At 38.4% G+C, this 21,572-nt stretch overlaps 4 protein-coding genes across 5 annotated transcripts; all 4 read left to right on the forward strand.

Moving 5' to 3' along the window:
* Positions 1-356: 356 nt before the first annotated feature.
* Positions 357-2,120, forward strand: LOC149724659 (flap endonuclease 1-like). The gene has a single exon (XM_089891934.1). The coding sequence runs from the start codon at positions 424-426 to the stop codon at positions 1,564-1,566; it is 1,143 nt and encodes a 380-aa protein (XP_089748060.1). The 5' UTR covers positions 357-423; the 3' UTR covers positions 1,567-2,120.
* LOC149724660 (uncharacterized) lies at positions 2,086-4,249 on the forward strand. 2 transcript variants are annotated; one of them, XM_089891941.1, is made up of 4 exons: positions 2,086-2,258; positions 2,468-2,530; positions 2,835-2,951; positions 3,451-4,249. In XM_089891941.1, exons 1-4 carry the CDS (start codon positions 2,139-2,141, stop codon positions 3,511-3,513), a joined length of 363 nt encoding a protein of 120 aa, XP_089748067.1. In that variant the 5' UTR covers positions 2,086-2,138; the 3' UTR covers positions 3,514-4,249. The 2 variants fall into 2 exon arrangements, with proteins under 2 accessions (XP_089748067.1, XP_089748068.1); XM_089891942.1 differs by having other exon boundaries at positions 2,844-2,951.
* Positions 4,250-4,283: 34 nt separating this feature from the next.
* LOC149724661 (uncharacterized) lies at positions 4,284-20,912 on the forward strand. The gene is made up of 9 exons (XM_089892385.1): positions 4,284-4,393; positions 4,808-4,882; positions 18,016-18,117; positions 18,413-18,503; positions 18,789-18,928; positions 19,187-19,261; positions 19,542-19,602; positions 19,860-19,979; positions 20,244-20,912. Exons 1-9 carry the CDS (start codon positions 4,284-4,286, stop codon positions 20,544-20,546), a joined length of 1,077 nt encoding a protein of 358 aa, XP_089748511.1. The 3' UTR covers positions 20,547-20,912.
* LOC149724662 (uncharacterized) lies at positions 8,924-17,229 on the forward strand. Its single transcript, XM_089891910.1, has 7 exons — positions 8,924-8,946; positions 11,171-11,338; positions 12,564-12,690; positions 12,878-12,991; positions 13,285-14,249; positions 14,481-14,846; positions 15,215-17,229. The coding sequence occupies exons 5-7, from the start codon at positions 13,287-13,289 to the stop codon at positions 16,352-16,354; spliced, it is 2,469 nt and encodes an 822-aa protein (XP_089748036.1). The 5' UTR covers positions 8,924-8,946; positions 11,171-11,338; positions 12,564-12,690; positions 12,878-12,991; positions 13,285-13,286; the 3' UTR covers positions 16,355-17,229.
* Positions 20,913-21,572: the final 660 nt, after the last annotated feature.

Below are 21,572 nucleotides of genomic sequence, written 5' to 3' on the forward strand. Positions count from 1 at the left end.
TATAATAAATTAAATTATGGCAACATTTTGTGTCAACCTGTGGTTACAAACGTTACAACTCACCGAAATTGCCGCGAACTTAAAACCACCTAGCGGTTAATATTTATACATTACGTTCGTGTGTTTCTGTTTAGAATGTAATTGAAGCCGAAAATGTTTTAATATACACAGCAGGGTGGGGTAAGATGGGACCTGTTTTCATTCTTTTTCTCGTCCAATTTGGTAGCAAACAAAGAATATCTACAGAGTTATATTACCGTATCATCAGGCCCTTTAAAAAGCGTTGTCGATTGGTTCAAAACAGTGAAAACACGATCAGGTTATATGGGATTCATGTGGCACATGTGCTAAAAGTATTTCACTCCTAACTAATTTGTTAAGTTTTTTTTATAACAGGTTTTGAGGTTAGGAATTACAACTATCATGGGAATTCTTGGACTTTCCAAACTTATTTGCGACAAAGCGCCGTCTGCAGTAAAAGAGAATGAAATAAAGAATTATTTCGGCCGTAAAGTCGCGATTGACGCGTCGATGGCGGTTTATCAGTTTCTTATTGCAATTCGTCAAGACGGGAACCAACTAACGAACGAGGATGGTGAAGTAACGAGTCATATCGCTGGGTTGTTTTACCGCACCATACGTTTGCTTGGGAATGGCATTAAGCCTGTGTTTGTGTTTGATGGTAAACCTCCGCAGATGAAGTCAGGGGAACTGGCAAAGAGAGCAGAACGAAGGGAACAAGCTGAAAAAGAACTTGCAAAGGCACAGGAAAGTGGAGAGGCGGCAGACGTGGAAAAATATTCTCGTCGTTTGGTGAAAGTGACGCGAGAACACATGGATGATTGTAAGAAGCTGTTACGTTTGATGGGGATACCTGTCGTTGAGGCGCCGACGGAGGCTGAAGCTCAATGTGCATCGCTTGTCAAGTCAGGTAAGGTGTATGCGACGGCTACAGAAGACATGGATGCTCTAACTTTCCATTCAAGCCGACTTCTAAGACATCTTACATTCAGTGAAGCGAGAAAAATGCCAATTCAGGAGTTCGTTTATGAAAAAGTATTGGAAGAAATGGAGATGACGCACGAACAGTTTGTAGATTTGTGTATTTTACTCGGATGTGATTATTGTGAGCATATAAGAGGTGTTGGGCCAAAACGGGCGTATGATCTTATTAAGCAATATCGTAGTATTGACGAAATATTGAAGAATATTGATTTGAAGAAGTACACAGTTCCTGATGGTTGGGTTTATAAAGATGCGCGGCAACTCTTCCTTGCTCCGGATGTTGCTGCTTCGGAAGATGTGGAGCTAAAATGGAACGACCCAGATGAGGAGGGTATTGTTAAATTTATGGTTGAGGAAAAAGGGTTCAACGAGGATCGAGTTAGAAGCGGGATCAAGAAGATCTTACAAAATCGTCAGAAGAGTACTCAAGGAAGATTAGATGATTTCTTCAAAGTACTTCCTTCGACTCCAAAGACAAAGAAACGGAAATCCGACACGAAGATAAAATCCGAGTCCGCAAAAAAACGAGCAAAAGGAGGATCAGGTTTTCGAAAGCGCTGAAGTTTTACTGGTTGCGCTTAAAATATGTTCCTACATACTTGGCTATTTCCATCTGAAAGCAACGATTTTTATGTCCAACTAAAAGGATTGTGTAAAAAGCTTGCTAATTAGAAGTGACAGCTTTTTAGTTCTGTCCTTATTGGCTATATATCTTAGATGTTGCTTGTTGCGACATCTTATAAAATTCATAGCACCTAACACTCAAAAGCTGTTGTTTTTTCTATATTTCGGCGCCTTTTTTATATTTATCATGATACCAACATAAAACAAATGAAACTTCACAAACTGCCATGTTAGTTAAATTAATGAACTTTTTTTATGATAATGGGTATTCTGTTTCAATGATACTGTGCTACCACTGCCACAGTTGTACATATGATGTGTCATGACAATATAGGCACCAAACCTGGGGTGGCAGGGTGGGCAAGCCTAGCCTAGAATTTTCTGCATCGTAATATTCCATAAACATTACAACAAATAATGTGTCTAGCCACCTCAGCCTACCCTGCATTTTTTAGAGTTTGGTGCCGATCTCAAGAACCCTATGTTTCAGATATTAATATAATAAAGATATGTCTACCACGTTCCCTTCCTTTACCCCCAAAACTTTGGACCCTCTATGGTTCAGTATGGGTGATTCTGTTGTGGATGAGTTTGAACTCAGCTTTTTGGAGAAGAAATACGCAAAATGGGTGTGTAGTATGTTTGTTTACTATGTTGATATGACATATTTTTTATTTATATCTTTAAAAACTTTTGTATGCCAAGATATCATTCGGGTTTACCATTAAGTACGTGCTGGATGGTAGCAGCTACTAGTTTAAACCTATGTTCTCGAAGCTTAAAAGATGAAATGCCTATAGGCTAGCCAGTTTGGTTTATTGACAAGTATTTCATACAGATACGAGGCGCCGTGGAAAAAGACAAGGATACTCACTTTATTGGGAAAAAACCTGAAACAGTAGTAAGTTGGGTGCATGTTTACCGTTATAATATATTAGGGTAGGGAAGATGGGGCAGCTGTTCATTCTATTTTCTCCTCCTATTTGGTAGTAAACAAATAACATACAAAGAATTATAAAACCGTATCCTCACAACTGCCATAGACCGTTGTTAATTGTTTGAAACACGATCAGGAATTCAGGATATTTGGATATTATGTGCTAAAGGTGTCCCATCCATCCATCCAACATTATTATATATATATTTATTTAACCCGACCCCTTGTACAACCCCTGTATACATACAAGTACAAGCTAAGTTTGAAGTATCTTCAGACACTAACGGAGGGAGAAGGGGAAGCAGAATCGGATGAAAGTGAGGAGGAAGAAGAAACGGGAAACCGGTTCCCGGATTCTCCTGAGGAGCAAAACCCTGGGATTGAGGTAAAACTTTGTTCAGTAGTTGTTATTACAGGTTCAAAATGAATAAATTTAATTTAGTATTTACTTAAACTTTGTTGTTTTTTTATAAACGTTGTTGCTGATGTTGTAACCGAAGAGACAATATTAATAATAAGTTGCATGTGACGTATGTAACTTGTTTATCCTCGCATGGCGGGGCAACGGCAGTAGGTATAACACGGGTGTTCTGTTTCATACACCTCGTGCCCGCTAACGAGTTACCACGTATGTAACTTATTTATCCTCGCATGGCGGGGCAACAACATTTGTTATAATTAATTTGTATCACATGTGTTGTATGCCTTTATACTCGTTTGCCACTTATAAGTAACCACGTATATGTGGTGTATTAGTTATTTTAAATTCGTATAGTTTTTTTATCTGAAACATTTGAAATCACAATCGTGTTGAACATATGGACTGCCATGTTTGCATTGAATTGAAGATATAACATTAGTTTGTTCATTTATTGTTGTTGTAGGATCAAGATATCACCCTTGAAACAACAGATGATGGAAATGATAACAACCCATGGGTTGTATAAAGCAACATACAAGTGTTGTTCATGTTATATACTGTAGCTGCCAGGGATATTATATCACTTCAACACTTGTCTATATTAATGTATACCATGAACATTATACTTATGTTTTGGCTTTTCCAACGATAATTGTGGTTTGGCAAAATTCCTACCAAAAAAAAAATCACAAAGTGTTGCTAATGGCAATACTTTTACCCAGTTTCAATTTGTTAATGTTTAGACAGTTTACACTGTTAAAAATTACAAACTATTATGTGACTGATTAATGAACATATTGTAACATATTTTATGTGGGGTAAGATGGGATACTGTTAGCACCTAAATCCCCTATTTCCTGATCATGTTTTTAACAATTAACAACAGTGTTTGAGAATACGGTTATACAATTCTGTAAATATTTTTTGTTTAAGTTGGACATGAAAAGAGAATGAAAACATGTCCCATTTTACCCCAACCTACTATATCGTAATTTATTTTAATATCAAGTGTTCTCTTTAAAGTCTTTATACTTAAATTAGTTTCTTGCAACACAAGGTTGAATTTCACCTATAAATGTGTTCACTGTTTTGTTTTTCTCCTTCATTTACTCCAACGGTCAATTACTGTTTATTTTTGCCGCCGAGTGGTGGCGCTAGAGGTCATTATTTCAAACATCTTACTCACTAAGCATCAATTAGATTAGTAAAAAATTTACCCTCAAATAATTGTTGCAATACTTTATTTTGCGTTCTGTTTCAGATTTTGCATTAATAGGATATTTATTGTTTATAAATATGAAACTGCAAAAGAAGCGAGTACCGCGTCGCTTTCTCTACCCCGCTACCGGGATGCTGTCCGATGTTGAAACGCTACTTCAAAAGTTTGTGGACACAAAAAGCATCAGGTATTGATGTTCACAACTTGTATCTTATATTACCCTATCTAGTACGTGAAGAAATGTACCTTTTTTATTCTCACATAGAGGGGAAACAATAGTCGTTCTATTTAATACACCGCGTGCCCGCTTGCGAATTATAGTACTGTGGGGTAAGACGGATAACTTTAGCACATAATATCCAATGTTTCCCGACGTGTTTTTTAAACGTGTTTTAAACAATTAACAACTCAATTTTAAAGTCGAAAGGCTACGGCCTGTAAATATTCTTCGTTTAAAACAAATGCGACGTGTATATATTGTTGCCATTATATTTTGCTCCATCTGGTTCTTATGTTAAAACTTCATTATAGATTCGAAGAGTTCTCCAGACTATGGCGAGAAGCAAACTTCACGTTGATACATGCGGGGCGGGAGGGAATGAGAGAAAAACGAGAATTTTTGGACGAAAGTTTCAAAATTATTCTTAAGTTTGTATTGCCACCGTACAGTCTTCAGGTATGAATGAATGAATGAATGTAACTTATTTACCTTCGCATTGGTGGGCTAAGACAGTCGTTATAACACAGGTTTAACACTTCGTACCATAGCTTACAAGTTACCACGTATGTTACTTTGTTGGTGATTGTTTTTTAATTTTTTTTAATCTTAACAAATTGTTGTATAACACCTGGTTTTAAAAGCTATACTTTTTTAGTTACGCCAGCCATTAGTAGTTTAGTCCTTAGCTGTCAGTTGGAGCACCCTGTGGAATTATTGTAAAAGGCAACAGAATTTTTTATTTATCTCTTCGAAACGTTAGCGAAGAATATTATTATTAAGCAATGAAGAGAAAGGATTTAACAGCAAAACGACAGTCATTAAAACAAAAAAGTGTAGAAAAGTTCGTCAGTTAAAAGGCGTGCCTGTTACACCCAATTAGTTTTATATAAGGATCAATTCACAGGCAGGTCGTTTTTCCCGCCAGCTGTCAGATAATACCAATACGACCTGGATAAGTCGTTGGCCATCTACGCGCATTAGCTTCGAATACTCTTCACTCCACTACATAATATTGAATAGCAAGACACAAAGCGATATCGACTTTTTGCTGCTTTACGGAATTGCGTATTTTCCCCATGATTAAATGGTTTTTGCGACTCTAGCACGCCGAAAAACTACTTGAGCGTCACAAGTGGTGTTTCAACCTGCATTATATTAGAATTGTGATTGCATTTGACGCAAATACGTTACAACAGTGACGATTATGCTTTCGGGATGCTGATTGATCAGTATATGCATCAAATGTGATTTGATTGAAAATGACGCGGCGTTTTCTAAACCTTTGTGCTTTTAACTAACGAACATGGAAATCGGTGGTTTTTGCTTTTTTTAACTTTTTCGTGCTTTTTGATTTTATTTTTTTTAATTTTGATTTTTTACGTTTTTGATGTTTATATTTTTGATCTTTAAAACATACATTTTAAAGACATGCGGAGCGTTTTATGCTCAATTTTGCTGACGTCACCAAATTTAGTGTGACGTCACGTTGGCGCTTACGTCACACATTTTAGTGTGACATCACATAACAACGATCCCCAGGTACGAGTAGGTGCTGTTTACACAATGTATTCGCTCTACCTCACCCAAAAACACGAGCCCAAGCTTAAAGTAAGGATGCCGTTAAGTTGCTGGAAGGATTTCGTTGAGCTTCACCAGGAAGTGACGTCACACAAGCATCTAGATGCAGATTACGTCATGATGACGATGGTGAAGAAATATCAGATGTTCGAGTTTGTGGCTTACCCCTCCCCGTTGTCGATGGGTAAGTCGTTTAATGTGATTTCTATTGTGTAATAAGGTGGGGTAATATGGGACACTACAGTATAGTAGGTTGGGCGTAAGATGGTTGATTCCTCTTTCTCATCTGATTTGATAATAAACGAAGAAATATTTACAGAATTATACAACCGTTATATATCCTCACGTCTTTTAAAGAGGAAGATCGTCGGTAATTGTTCAAAACACGATTAGGAAATATGAGTTTATGTGCTAACGGTATCCCATTTTACCCCACGGTCTTATATTTACCGTTTTTCAATTTCTTGATTTATCTTTGCCGCTATCTATGAGTTAGCGATCAAATATGATTACTATTGTATTTGTCTCATATTACTTTTATCGTAATAATTATTCCGAAGACTGAAATTTTCTTTATTGTAACACTAGACCTGTTGTTTGCGGTGTGTGACGTCACAGTGCGGTTAGTTTGGTCATGATTAATCCGAACACACGTGATACATTCACTACGTAAAGCGTCATGTTAGGACGTCGTAAAAATTTGATTATTTTCCATAAATATTAAAAAACAAATTTTGTGACGTCTATTTAGTTGAAGTATGCATAATGTTTGTTCAATTGTTTCCTCTTCTGGAATGTTGTTTGATTCTTATGTTGTGAGTCGAGTCATAACATCTATTCACATATTACTGTGGGGTAAGATGGATACCGTTAGCTCCTGTACCACGTTGTAGGACCTCACCCATATATAACAGAATGGGCATATACAATGTTGTGGTAATGGGCCAACTTTTACCTAAATTTAGGGCACATGACGTGCCTCACTATAGGACCTCACTCATATAGAATACAGCATACATATTATATCATTTTGGGGTAATAGGCCAACTCTGTCCTAATATAATTGAAAAATGCGGACCGACATCGGAGATTAATTGCGGTCGCTACACAGAACGTTGGTCAGTGGATGATATTTGCTAACATGCCTCGCGGGTGTACGGCGGCAGAAAACACAAAACCGCGTGTTTTTCTCTTCCCGCTTTAAGCCTAAATTTCGCTGCCCACGCTTCAATGCGCATTATGACGTAGCAATAGCGGTCGCTGACTTCCGAGAATCGCCTGTTGACGCGAAGCAACACCAATTTTGACCGACGCTTCTACGAAGTCGACATCGCATTCGCCAAACTTGCAGAATTTTTAAAAATGCCATTTAACATAATTTTATTCTAAACCAATACACCGGTATTCAGACTTCAATACTTTTACAAGTTTTCAAAAAAAAAACGCTCAGTTTCGTTGTGTTTGTGTTATGAGCCAATACACGGCGTAGCAGGTGTGCCACTCCCATACCGTTGCCCTTTGTGTGCTTTTCAAATCCACCAGTTCATGAAACTCTTCGCTCCAGCAACCAACAAAACTATAACTCCGTTATTGTTAGAATATCGTCCAGTAATTTATATGTTGGGACTTTTAAGATTTTATTTCTCTACTTACCTCTTTGGCGATTCACATTGTTCAGTGTTGAATAGAACGCAAACCCAGCCCGCTTTGGGCATGAACCATTTACCTGACACCGGTTCTCTCTTTAATGCTCGCTTGTCGAGTTAACTATAGGAGTCCAGTTCGCTTCGCTCCTTTTAGCTCTCCGTTCCGCACCGTTAGCTTAGACTGTGTATTGCCTTAAGCAAGACTTCTGGTTATTCTAAAGCCAGCCCGGTCACGCCGCCGTGGCTATCGGGGCCCAGCGCACGCAATGTTCCGCCCATTTAACGCTGGTCACCGTTGGAATGTGAAAGCCGCAAAGCCAGCTAAACGTGTAATCACTACACCGAACATTCCCAGCAGTAGAAATTGTATTACGCAACAAAATCTTGCCACATAATCCCGCTTGTTTCATCACAATCGGCCAAATCTTCTGCCGTCTACTTAACAAACTTCTTCCCACAAATCCAAACTTGAACCGTTCATTACTACCGACCTTTACCACTTTAACTCGTAATCCGCGGAAAGCGTGTTTGATATTTCATGTGTTTATGTCTTAAAGTGCAATTTCTAATGAACTTAGATTAAATGCGGTATAGATGCCGCTTTGTGCCGCATGTTTACCTACATATTGTTATACTTATCCATAATTCATTAGCATTATTCCAGCTACTAGATAAAATAACAAAGCGTCCCCACTACAATAAACATGATCGCATCGTTTCCAAGTAGAATGTTTTGACAATCCCGTATTCCGCGACCAACCGCAGCCGGCCACCGCTATTAAACAAATGCGAATATTGAGCTCTCCATTCTTTCCTAGTACCTAAGCCTCACCCGCATATAAAGCTGAGCGTTTGACAAGGACCACTAAGTGGACACATTGCTTATTCGGGCACGGGTGCCATGCCAGTTAAACCGACTCTTCAAGTAGTTTATGAGAACGATCAAATGTTATTTACTGGTCTATGGTTTAGTTCATATGCTCGAAATAGTTTAGTTTAGTTCATTTTGCTGGCGGTCAAAAAGCGCCCTCGAACGCATGAGATAAAATGTGTTATTTACTGATGGATAGTTTAGTTCATACCGACGTCTAACCAGTTGTTTAGCGCGTAGAAAGTTGCGAGCGTATGCTTCTAAACTAGTTATCCAGTGAACATTGTTATTGGTTGCTTGTAGTATAGCGAGTAATTAGAAACCACAAGGGATATTGTTGTATGTCGTTACCATGGTGGAATTTGTGCTTTAAGTTTAAAGGTCGTGCGAATCTACCAACCTTTGAGGATTCACTTGAATATAAGGTTTTTATTTAGTATGGTGGGGTAATATGGGACACCACACTATAGTAGGGTGGGTAACGTGGGACATGTTTCAAAAGGTTAGAGTAAGATGAGACGTTTTTATTCTTTTTTATCGTGCCGTCGTCCCAGTAGTAAAACAACAATTACAGAATTATATGCAGTATACTCACAACTATAAAAAAACGTTGTTAATTGTTAAAAAACACGATCAAGAAATATAGAATTTAAGTACTAACGGTATCCCATCTTACCCCACAGTACTATTTAAATTAAAGTCAGTTTATAAATATACATCGTTACAATAAACCTATTCTAATACCAGTATAAACACGGTACAGTGCACGCTGTGTTTGCCTAAGTACGGTTTGTGTATTAGGGAGAACAAGGTTTGTTTTTCCGAGTTTGTTTTTCACCTTGGAGGAACGCGAGCTTTTCTTTCTTGATTTTAAACCGCTGACGTCATCATGCGGCTTGTAGGGCAAAACTAGCGTGACTTTAATGTATTCAAGAAGAATGTTGTTGTTTTACTGGTCTTGCGTTTGAATGGCGACAAAATGGAATTTAAGTTTTATAATATTAAAGTTTGTATCGTAAGTATTCGGGCAGAGTAACATTAATCAATAAACATTAAGTTGTTTCGGGGAAATATCTCGTGTCTGTTTGTTTTCATTCATAATGCATTGATGTGGTAATTGTGTATATATGTAGCTTGGTGTCGTATGCAATATAATGTTAAATGATCCACTTTGTGTCCGTGGTTTGTGGACTTGGCGTTATGGCCGGCGGTTTCCGAGTAAATCGTTGTTTCGAATGAAATGTCCGCTGATTCATCTGCTTCTTCAACGCTAAGGTTGCGTTACAGCAAATCTTTATCGATATAAAGTCTTAAGGCCCGAGGGGGTGTAACATATTTCCGAACGGTCAGTTATAAGGCTTAAGATGCGTGTATTGAGGTGGTGGCGCTCCTCGCTTTGATATGAGCCGTTCCACACGCGTGCTCGTAACTGCTGACCGTTCTCTCCTTTCTCTCTTACATTTTGAAATTGGAATGTTCAACCCGTCGCATATTATCCTCGTTCTTGCTTGTCTCGTACGTTTGTTTAACTAACTGACTTTGCAGCTTTGTACCTTTGGATCGAATCTTGTTAATTGTGACCTTGACGTTAAATACCACCTGTGCTTTCAAAATTGTGTTTATTTGACTCCGCGCATTTTTTCGCGCTCGCGCCTTCGTGTCTAGCAAGCCTCACTATCACAGAGAGGAGAAACCTTTTTCTTTTTTGTTAAAGCGCGCCTTGACGAAAGCCTATGTATAGTACAAACAGGTATGTGGTGGGCATATCTTGCGGTTAGTGGTTTACGAGGTGCATGCGTATCAGGTAAATGTCTTGGTTATGCGTGGTTGATGTATTATTAATGCGAGGCAGTGTAACGTTTATTCTTAAACAATATATAAGTATAATAGAAACAGTAAGGTATAATTTCGCGGTAGTTTATTATGTTTTTTTTTTAATTATATATATATTACTAAGTTATAACTTTCGTTTCGGTTTGTTGGTCGTCAATACTTGGTAACCGCTATTTCAATGCTTGACCTGCTATTTCCTACACGCGTATAAAACCAGCCGTTTGCAAAGTCCGGTTTCCTATGGCCGGCCGTTCATTCAAGGCGCTTAATTTTGCTGCCAAGCCAAGCGGATCCGGCACCGTCCGGAATCACATTTGTGTATTTTACAACGGTCCATTGTGACTCACTGTGAGCCAATACCCAGTGATCGTGTTTTATTTGTCCTACGGGCCGTGAGACAATGACACGTGACGCTTGATTATTACGTCATCATCGAGTTGGCGTTGCGATAAAATCTCTTGTAAATAATTTAAGATCAAGAAGCTTCTATTTGTCGGTGCTTGGCGAAAGCCAGCCAAGAACATTATTGCTTCCTACTCGTTTGGTCATCGACGATAAATCATTTGTCGCCTTGACTCACTTCGTGTGGTTAATGCTCATACGCGCTCTCGCTAATCAAAGTTTCGTCAACCCTCATAGTTCGTACGAATCGTAAGCGATTGAAACGTGGATATCCTCGCCTGTCTTAATTCGCATATGTTGTGTAGCAAAGTAAGACTTTTTCTTGGAGATGTTCTTTACCGAGGATATGTATGATGTGTCTTGACATGCTTACATCCGATCGCTCTGTTTCAACGAAATCTCTCTTTATTGCAGAAGATCTATATAACCAGGATAGCGAGGAAGATCTGCTGACTGAAAGCACTTCAAACTCGGCAGCGGAGTTTACATTATTATCAAGATTACTGGATGAAGACAGCATTGGACAACTGACTGCAGTTCACGATAAATATCATCAGCTTAAGTGTCAACTCAACGCTCTACGTAAGTTTTATTGCATATTAGATATACATTATATTAGGTTTTATAAACTTATACTACTATGGGGTAAGATGGAAACCATTGGCACCTAAGTCCGATATATTTATATGGTTATTCCCTTAATATAATTGTTTACTACCAAACGGGACAATAAAATAGAATAAAACACGTCCCATCTTACCCACACAAATACGATTTTCCTTAAAACACGCCATTATTAGTAAAGTATATGTATTGGTTTAGGGCGAACTTTAAACGATATTGATAAAACTATAAAATAGCATGTTTTTATCGCTTAGTAATATTATGTTAATGTTGTTTTACCTTTTGTTAAAATTACTATGCATAATGGAGAGTATGTATAAAACACATTATACGTACTGAGACACAGCGTGTGTTTTGATTTTTAAATTGTTGTAATAATTTCGTAAAATCCATATAAATATCACTTTGTACATAAGTTGTGTAATTTCCCCGCAGTTTGGTTAATAATTAGAATTATTTAAAGCTAAACATATTCCCAATATCTCATGCCTCTAATTTGTTTTAGATATTCGTAATTATAATACAAACACAACGCTCTAAATACGAGTTAAACTATCTATGAAATAGACACCGGCAGATTAGAAGTTCGAGCTAGTTTAGCTTATATGTTAGTTTGTTTGCACACAAAACTATATTAGAGGGCTTGTTTATAACCCGTGTACCCGGATGAGTGTTATTATTATTTAGAAGTTGGCGTTGAACTTGTACGTCACTTGTAAATTGTTTTAATGAAATAGTTGTATGTAAGGTGTTACTTTTTAACAATTACTTTACCTCATTATTGTATTCATTGTTTTAACGACTGTCGTTATGCGGCGTCTCTTTTGTTTTGAATTAATATAATCTTCGTAATCGAAAAGTTAAATGAATTTATTACATGTCAAATATATTATTGTGGGGTAAGATGGGATACTGTTAGCACATGAAACCCATATTTCCTGATCGTGTTTTAAACAACTAACAACGCCGTTTTAGAGCCGTGAAGATACGGTAATATAACTCTGCAAATATTCTTTCTTTACTACCAAATGGGACGATAAAAAAAGATGAAAACAGGTCCCATCTTACCTTACTCTAATATATTTTAAATTCTAACTAGCAAAATATGAAAATGTTTTTTTTTTACAACTTGCAATTATTTTGTTTTAATTTATTTAATAATTATGACATATTTGATTGACAGGTGGTGGTGAGCCGAACAAACCGAGTTCTTCACTCGATTTAATACAAGCTGATGTAGTTGATGTGATAATTGATAAAACACAGCAGAATTACAAACCGTTGATTGCAAATAAGAAACACTCAGTGAGGTAGCTGATATAACATTAACATGTATTATGTTTGAAATGTTTTCGCCGAAACTTAACGACAAGAGTTGTGAGAAAATGTCGAACAAAATATCTAGATGTTTGTTGTGTTGCCTGAAAGTTTGTTGCGTGTTTGAAACATCGCAGTTTCCGTGTATTTGCCGTCGTTTCTAAGCAATCTATGTTACAGTGCGGCGCCATCAGAACCTAAAATATCTGAAGCAAGCCAACGATCACAACGAATCAAAGAAATCAAGAATCGAGCTGTGAGCGCTCGTGCCAACACCGATTCTGGCGCACTTAGGTAAAAAATATTTTTTTATGTATATATACATATTTTTAAATGTTGTTGTGTTATTTATTTATATTTTTGTTGTTTTTTTCACCGATTTCCAAATAAAAAAGCGAGGTACTGAATCTGACGCGAAGGGAAAAAGTTTATGTTTATATATTTTCACATTTTTTATTATTTTTACCACCGATTTCCATATAAAAAAGGGGGTTTCGATTTAAAATGACTCATGCGATTATAAAGTGTTTTATTAAAACCCACGCAAAAAGTATTTGAGGTAATTTAAACACGCGTTACATCATCAGCGATGACGTCATGCAGCGACGATGCTTCAGTGATTACTCTCACTGGATCAAAATGGTCGAACGAAGATGTGTTTCCATTTGCCAACCAGCACACGAACTCCGATGTTAAGTTCACGATCCAACAAGTCACTTCTCCTCCCGACGAACAAACTGTGCTCAACTCTGCATTGAAACAGCGACTCGAAATGTACTGGGCGCGAGTCCTACAGTACCAACAGAACAAATCGCAAGAACAACAACAACAACAACTCAACTACACGAACCCAACACCTGAAGTGAACATAGAAGAAGCAAAACAAATTATGCAAAAGTTAATATCTGGTACGAACGACCAATCACCTACCAACCTACCTTGGCCCAGTCTTGCAGCAATGGCCGCCAACCGCCCCGCCTCATACCCAGAGCTTCTCCCCCCACCCCCACTGATCCCCATGTCTACCACTATACAAGCTACATCATCAAATACTGTGAGCAACATATCAGCCGTTCTAGACCTTTCAAAGACGAGCGACATTGAGCAACGATATAACCCGATCGTCTCACCTGATATTAAAGATACCTCAAACAAGAATCAGCCTTTAGATTTAACAACCAGCAATAAAAGACGAAGAACAACCGAATCATCGGAAGGCGAAGACAAACTTATGTCGTGGAAACCTAACCTACAGAGCACACCTCAGAAAAAGCTGGATGTTGTTCCCAACAAACCGAACGAGTTCGTCCCTCCGATGCCGCCGAACAGTTCCCCTTTCAGCGGCTTCAACGCGCAGCAACTTGCAGCCCTCGGTCCTTACTTACAAGCAAGCGGAAACCCCGCCCTGCAAGCGATGTACGGTCAAAGCTACCAACCAATGCAAAACATGGTTGCGAATGGACTGCCACCTGCCTATTTGCAGAAGTGGTTGCTTGCCGCACAGCAGCAAACCGCTGCCAACCAACAACCACCGAAAAAGCGAAAGAAAACGGTAAGTTTAAATATCATTCAACTTATAGTAGAGTGGGGTAGAATGGTACAGGTTTTCATTTACATTTCTAGTCTAATTTAGTGGTAAAAAAAATGAGCGTTGTTAATTGTTTAAAACACAAACAAAAACACCGGAAATGCGGGATGTAGTTGCTAACGGTATCCATCTTACCCCACAGTACTATATATGACTGTTAATGATTAAATTTCTAACCAAAATTTAATATTACAGGACGATATCAACCAACAGCGTTCACGAGTCGTGTTTAATCCTTTCGTGCACAATCAGAAAGAGATATACTTGCCCACCCAAGTTCCTATATCTCCCAATGCATCTCGAAGCAACAGTTCGCCGTCCCATTCAACCCCAACCTCAAACAGCGGCCCGAGCGGTAAACGGTACAAACGTTACGCCAAGCCCCCGTACTCTTACGTGTCACTCATAACATTATCCATCCTTTCCTCTCCCGAGAAAAAGCTTCGACTGTCACAGATTTTGAAAAGGATATCTGAAATGTTTCCGTTCTTCAACGGTTCGTACCAGGGCTGGCGCGACTCAGTGCGACACAATCTTTCCCAGAACGAATGTTTCGTGAAGGTAATTAAGTAGCATTGCTTGAAATAAACCGACATATGGGGCAGATATTTCCACCCTACGTGTCAATCCATAGCCGGCAAAGTAAACTGTAGACTTATCGGTGTATGTAAATGAACTAAATGTAATTTATTTATGCATGCCGGGGAAACGATAGTGATTATAACACGGGTGTTCTGTTTCATGCACCTCGTGCTTGCTTACAATGCACCAGTGTTACCACCTATGTAATTTGTGGACATTTTTTATATAATAATAAGTGTATATTTGGCATATATATGTTATATTGTCTGTTAAATACCATGCACAGAGATATGGTTTGAACTTGTGGAAAATCGTTGACTACTTTTAATTGTAACAACTTTTTCTAGGTATTAAAGAACCCGTACCGACCAACCGCCAAAGGAAACTATTGGACCGTCAACATTACTGCTATTCCCCACGAGCTATTGTTGCGTCAGAATACACTAGTGTCTCGGTACGCCCAAGATTCCGGATTCAGATATCGCAAGGATTTGGCTGAGGTGTTCGACCTTGTGACTGGCAGAGTAAAAACCGGAATCCCGAGTCATTTATTCAATGGCGTGAAACTGGTGGAGGATCCCGCAGCAGTCATGGAGGCTTTACTGTTAGAGGAGAAATCCGACGATGAAGGATCGACTCCCATCCGCAGCAACCACGGGGTTTACTCCCTGGAGGACATGTTTAACCAGGATGACTTCATTGAGGAAGATCTGCTCCGTCAGCATCAAAACCATGGCAACAACAACAACAACAGATGGTCCGCAAAAGGTCGACAACGCGCCAGCCAAGCTGCTTCAAAATTATCCGGGAATTCTCCAACTTTTTCCACACCTACGTCATACCAGCAATACATTACAAGCATCGAGTCGCAGAAGTTAGCGGCTCATATGTTAAGGACAAGCACAACTAACTCAATACTCGCACAGAAGGAGCTTCTATCAAAAGCGCTCGGCCAACACAAGTTAAACTGCTTACCGCTGCTACAAAACTACTACGCCAAGGCGCACGGTAACGATAACCACCAGGAGCACATTGAACCCCCCGCCCCTGCTTACTCTGTTAACAAATCCCCACAATCGGATCACCCTGAGTCCCCAATTAGCGAAGACTTCACTGGAACATGGAACCACGTCGAGGAGAAGAGGAATCGACGCAAGGGAGCGCAACCAACACGAAGAACATCATCTTCTGGTGAATGCAAACCTGACACCGGGTCTTTAAGTCCGCTTGCTTCGAGTGCAGTCGATAGCGGGATAGCTGGTTCACCTCGTTCGTCAACAAGGTCGTTCTGCTCCAGCGAGCCTGACGTCAGTTCTAGTATCGTTGATCACGTGTCACCCCTCCGGTCACGTGCCTCTGACGTGTCATCGGAAACTCTGACGTCATCCCCACGTGATGGGGCCGAAGATATGATGTCACCGAGAGGTTTTTCCTCCCCGTTTAACCTGTTCAATAGTCGGCCTCTGGAGACGAGCAAACTGGCTTGAACATTTAACACATTGTATCATATATAGTATTGTTGGGTAAGATGGGATACCGTTTGCACCTAAATCCCATATTTTCTTACTGTGTTTTAGGCTTTGAGCAAATCAATACGGTTATACAAGTCTGTAAATATTCTTTGTTTGCTTCCGAATGGGACGAGAAAAGAAAATGAAACGTGTCCCATCTTACCCCACCCTACTATATACAAGTTGTATATATTGAGTAATGGACGTGGTTTGCCAACCTCCCTATTATACCAAGTTCATTCTTTTGTAAATATTTCTTATTATTCGATCTAACCGAATTAACATTTTGCGTTTTGACTAATCATCGTCTTTATATTGTATTGTGACGTCAGGGATTATGTTGTTTGTCAGCCGCAACCGCTTGATGGCGCTCTTCAAGCCTCGCTTGCCTGACAATTGTCTTCAGTAGCTGCTTGCTTTTACCTCAATATAGTAGCAATCACTAACTATTACTTCCATGCTTCATAATAACATGGACACAAATACGCTGCCTATCGCAAGCTTTCTTCGCAATATTTCTCAGGTCGAATAATCTCGCAAAGATACATCATGTTGCCAAACTGGAGACTTGTAGTTTTGACTTATCCGTTGCAACGTCATCGTTATTTGCATGCCGACTTAAACAAACATGGAAATAACATTACCGCCCATTTTGTGCCCTCGTTATATTTTTACCTCATACATGGCTTGAGCCATTTTGTTCGCGTTGCAAGATACCTCATCACCACAATTACCTATATATACATTTCCCCTCCCATCACCGTTTCTTTTTTGTATTACCTTAATACGAACGCTATTAATTTCGTAAAGACGACAATCGGGTATAAGAATAAATTTTAATAATAACAAAATGTTTGGATATTTTTGTTGGTTTTGAATCAGAAAGCAGTTCCAGTACAACGGGAAAAAAGTCTCGTAGACATGGTTTTAATGCTATTAGCTGTAATACAGTTTGTGTATTCTTATATACATTTATAATACACAAGAAATATTTTAGTTGCATTTTTCTGGTCAGTTTTGAAACATAACAACACGACATCAAAACCGAGGAACAACATTCACAATATTTCTCATTGCTGATAAACGTGCAGTAAACGATAATGTTCACGTCGAAATATAAAATATATATTCCATATAATAACACAAGACAATTTATTGCCGATGTTGCAAATCATATTATCATTATAATCAACATGGTCGAGCAATAAACCGAAAAAACTCGCCTGAACCCGCAAGTTGAACTTGTTTCAACTATTTATTACCTCACAAAGAAGTGCTACGTCACTGGATACGGTAAATAGCACGCATATTATCACCAAAGTAGAAGATGCATTTATCGTCTTGCCCAACGGCACCACTAAAAGCTCTAATAAATTGTTCCATTATTTTGCGCCACCATTTCACACAAATTAACCCGAAACGAAGACGCTTTAGGTTTGAATAATCAAATTACTCTGGGGCAAGATGGGATATCGTTACAACATAATTTCTAAATTTTTGTAATATTTATGCCAAAACACAAAATGCATTCACACAGAAACGATTGTTTTAAAAAATGTTTAAAACGATTATTTGGCGCTCGCTGTTTACCACTTAGCTGTATAAACATATCATTTTAATTCTTATATAAACCACAGGTATTTAAACACAAGTCCTGACGAGCCGAAAATAACTAAGAAACCGAAACCTCCAAGAACAAGGAAATCACGTGGCCGCCCTGGAGCTGTGCCCACCAAGCGGTAATCACGTGACGTATAATATATGAGTGACGTTGTACAATGTGACGTCATTAAAACCTGACGCTATCATAATGCGATGTCATTTCAATCTTTATGACGTTCTTACACTATAACGTAATTTCAACTCGGTATCATTACATTATGACGTCATTACAATGTGACCTCATTACAATGTGACGTCATTATATCGTGGCGTTTATTACAATGTGACGTTATTACTACGTGACGTCATTTCAATATGATGTCATTACAATGCGACGTCATTACTACGTGACGTCATTCCAATACATTACAGCTTAAACATCAGCGACGACGATTCAGCGGAAGATTTGCTTGCGGTGGAAAATGAACCGAAGGTTGTTCGAACTGATGCCAAGTCTAAACGGGTGCGTTACGTTTGGTGTTTTGAATTAATGCAACTTGTTTATCCTCGCATGGTGGGGCAATGACACTCTTTATACCAAGGTTGTTCTGTTTCATACACCTTGTGCACGCTTACAAGTTACCACGTTTGAAACTTTGTGGGAGGCGTTAGGTATCTTTCCTAAAGACACTTGCCCACAATGGTAGCAGCGACGAGCCTCGAACCCTTTACCCTCTGGTTTAGATGCAGGCTAGCTAACCATTGTTTCCATAATTATGATAAATGTTTGAATAAGACGTTACAACAGGTTACGCGGAAAAGGGTTTTAGTAAAAACTTATTCTGATGACGTTGTTAGCGAGGGGGAATTCCCGAACATAAATAATTCTGATGACGACGACGATTATGACGTCACAAAAGATTTTAAAACGATTTCCGAGGAGCGAAGGTGATTATGACGTCATTAACGAGACATCACTGTTTATTTATACAAGTTAAATACTACTCCATATGAGTTAACTTATAATGTATTTGAGGTTTAGCAGCCACGGGTTTATATTTAACTTATTTTTCAAGTAGTTTTTACCCTTAGTGGGTTTAACAACCTTCGTTTTGTTGCTAGTTCCCTTCTCTTTGTTGTTTTAATTACTATGATCTTGGTTAGTGTATTTAGAGTTATCTATTGAGTTATTGACGGTGTTTCCAGATCCATATCACGGGTGCGGAAGATGCCGAAACGACTTGAGGATTTTGGAAAATCTCCGAAAACACCGAAACAAACGTAAGATTGGATTCTTTTCAAAATATTTAAAAAGCTCTGTAAGTTATAACAGGTTGGGGTAAGATGGGACATGTTTCATTCTCTTTACTTTTCCCGTTTGAAAGTATACAAAGAATATTTACAGAATTATATAACTATAACCTTACGACTCTAAAAGAGCGTTGGTAGTTGCTTAAAACACGTTTAGGAAATATTGGTTTAGGTGCTAACGCTATCCCATCTTACCCCACAGTGCTATATTTATAAACCCAGTTGTAAAAACTGAACCAATCATTTTCAGACCTTCATACACTGAAGCTGATTTGGATTCATCTGACCAAAGCAACGACACGGATGATAAGGTAAATGACCGTCAATTAAACTTCTAAACTTTTGTTATACTGTTAAATATTTAAATAACTTGTTTATCATAGCGTGGCCAGAAAACGACGGTCGTTAATTATAAAACAGATGTTCTGTTTCACCCCGTTCCCGCTTAACAGTAATTTGTTCTACCCCAGTGGTAACAAAAAGCTAAAAAATATTAAACACAACAAAATCTAAAAAAATATTAAACACAAAAAAATCTAAAAAATAATAATTAGGAATACTTTTACAGAATGAAGTTTTGTTAAAATCCGTGGACGAACCAACTTCTACATCGAGGTTGAAGAAAGGAGAGAAGTCACGTGACATGGGGGATATTATTCCAAACGATGAAGAAAGTTTTTCAATTGAGGTTCGTGTTGTTGTGTATATGAGGTGTGGGGTTAGTTGTGTCATAATATATTGTGGGGTTGGGTAATATGGGACATGTGGGAAAAGTGGGACATTGGGTAATATAATGATAAACAACTAAAATGTTACAGAATAATTTACAGTATTCTCGAGACCGTATATAGCGCCATAGCCGATTAATATTATTACCTTTTAAAAATCTGGGTTAAAATATGCGCTTAAGTGTCCAAATCCCCCCCCCACCTTACTATACTTGTGTTTTAAGGTGAAACAGAACGAGTTTGTCGCCTTCAAGCCGTTGAGTAAGTACCGCGAGCGACCTCTGCTGGCAAAAGTTGTGACTTCGACAAAACGTTCTTTGGACGTCATTTGGTTCACTGGCTCTTATTCTACAAAGTGGTTGGAATGGACAGTAGGGAAGGGCCCGGATAAGAAGATACAAAGAGAAAAAGTCCCAAGAAGTAAAGTTTTGATGGGTGGGATCAAGATGACGTCAGCAGGGAAACTCCCTGCAGCGATATCGAAGCAATTAAGAAAGATGTACGACGTCCTTGAATCAGAGGACTAGTGTGGGATTGTTTAATAGGGTGGGGTAAGATGGCTACTGTTAGCACATTTATCTCATGTTCTCTGATCCTGTTTCAAACAGTTAACAACGTTCATTTAGAGTCGTGAGGATTCGGTTTTTTAATTTTTTGAATGTTCTTTGTTTACTACCAAATGAGGCTGTAAAAGAAAATATAAGCTTACACCATCTTCCCCAACCTACTATACCAACTTGTGAATATGAAACCTGTTATTAACTGTTCACGATTGTTATTCCCAACGTATTAGTTCATGCACGCATTATTTTTGTATTCGCCAATTCGTGTCAACTGATCTTTCGAGACTTATTTTGTTCTTGTGCGTAATAAACTAAGTTGATTCGAATGAGTATTTGACGTTTAATGAATTGAATGGGTTTGTCATTTCCCTTTGTTACTTCAGTTATTAAACTATCGAATTACTGTTACGAACGAGTTACTACACGAACGGAAAGACATTTTTCTTTTAATTCCAGGAAAATCTGTGTTGCGTTTTAGTAAAGTAGGTTGTTTTGTTGCAGGTGTATCTTTAAAACGTAATTTTTTAAATCGCTTAGCATCGCGAAACGGGTTTTCCAAGTTCCAACATATTGCGAGCTTTTCGTCACAAAACATGCCCAAAATTAAGTTTAAAGGCTCATCAGCGACACCTCGTGTTTATATATTTTTCGTAATAACCACAGCCGCAAACTTCCTGTGTATATACGATCACTAAGTCGTAGAGTTTTATTATTTTTTATAATATTACAATATATGTAAAATGTTAGACGTTTTTTGAGACACCGTTTTCCAATGTGTGGCCGCGATGCAATATATTATCGTTTTCGATTTCGTTTTCATTTTCGTTTTTTTTGTTCTTTTTTAATGTTAAGAGATAAAAAAACGTATGGCAACACTGGGCCACCATGGATCTCTACTTTATAATTAAGAATTTGTCATCAGATGTTAATATACTTTAACCACGTGCTCTACATTGGATTTGGCGTGGCACAGTGATTAGTGCACTTGCC

The sequence above is a fragment of the Ciona robusta genome, chromosome 14 (assembly GCF_009617815.1).
Source record: "Ciona robusta chromosome 14, ASM961781v2".
Lineage (NCBI taxonomy): Eukaryota > Metazoa > Chordata > Ascidiacea > Phlebobranchia > Cionidae > Ciona > Ciona robusta.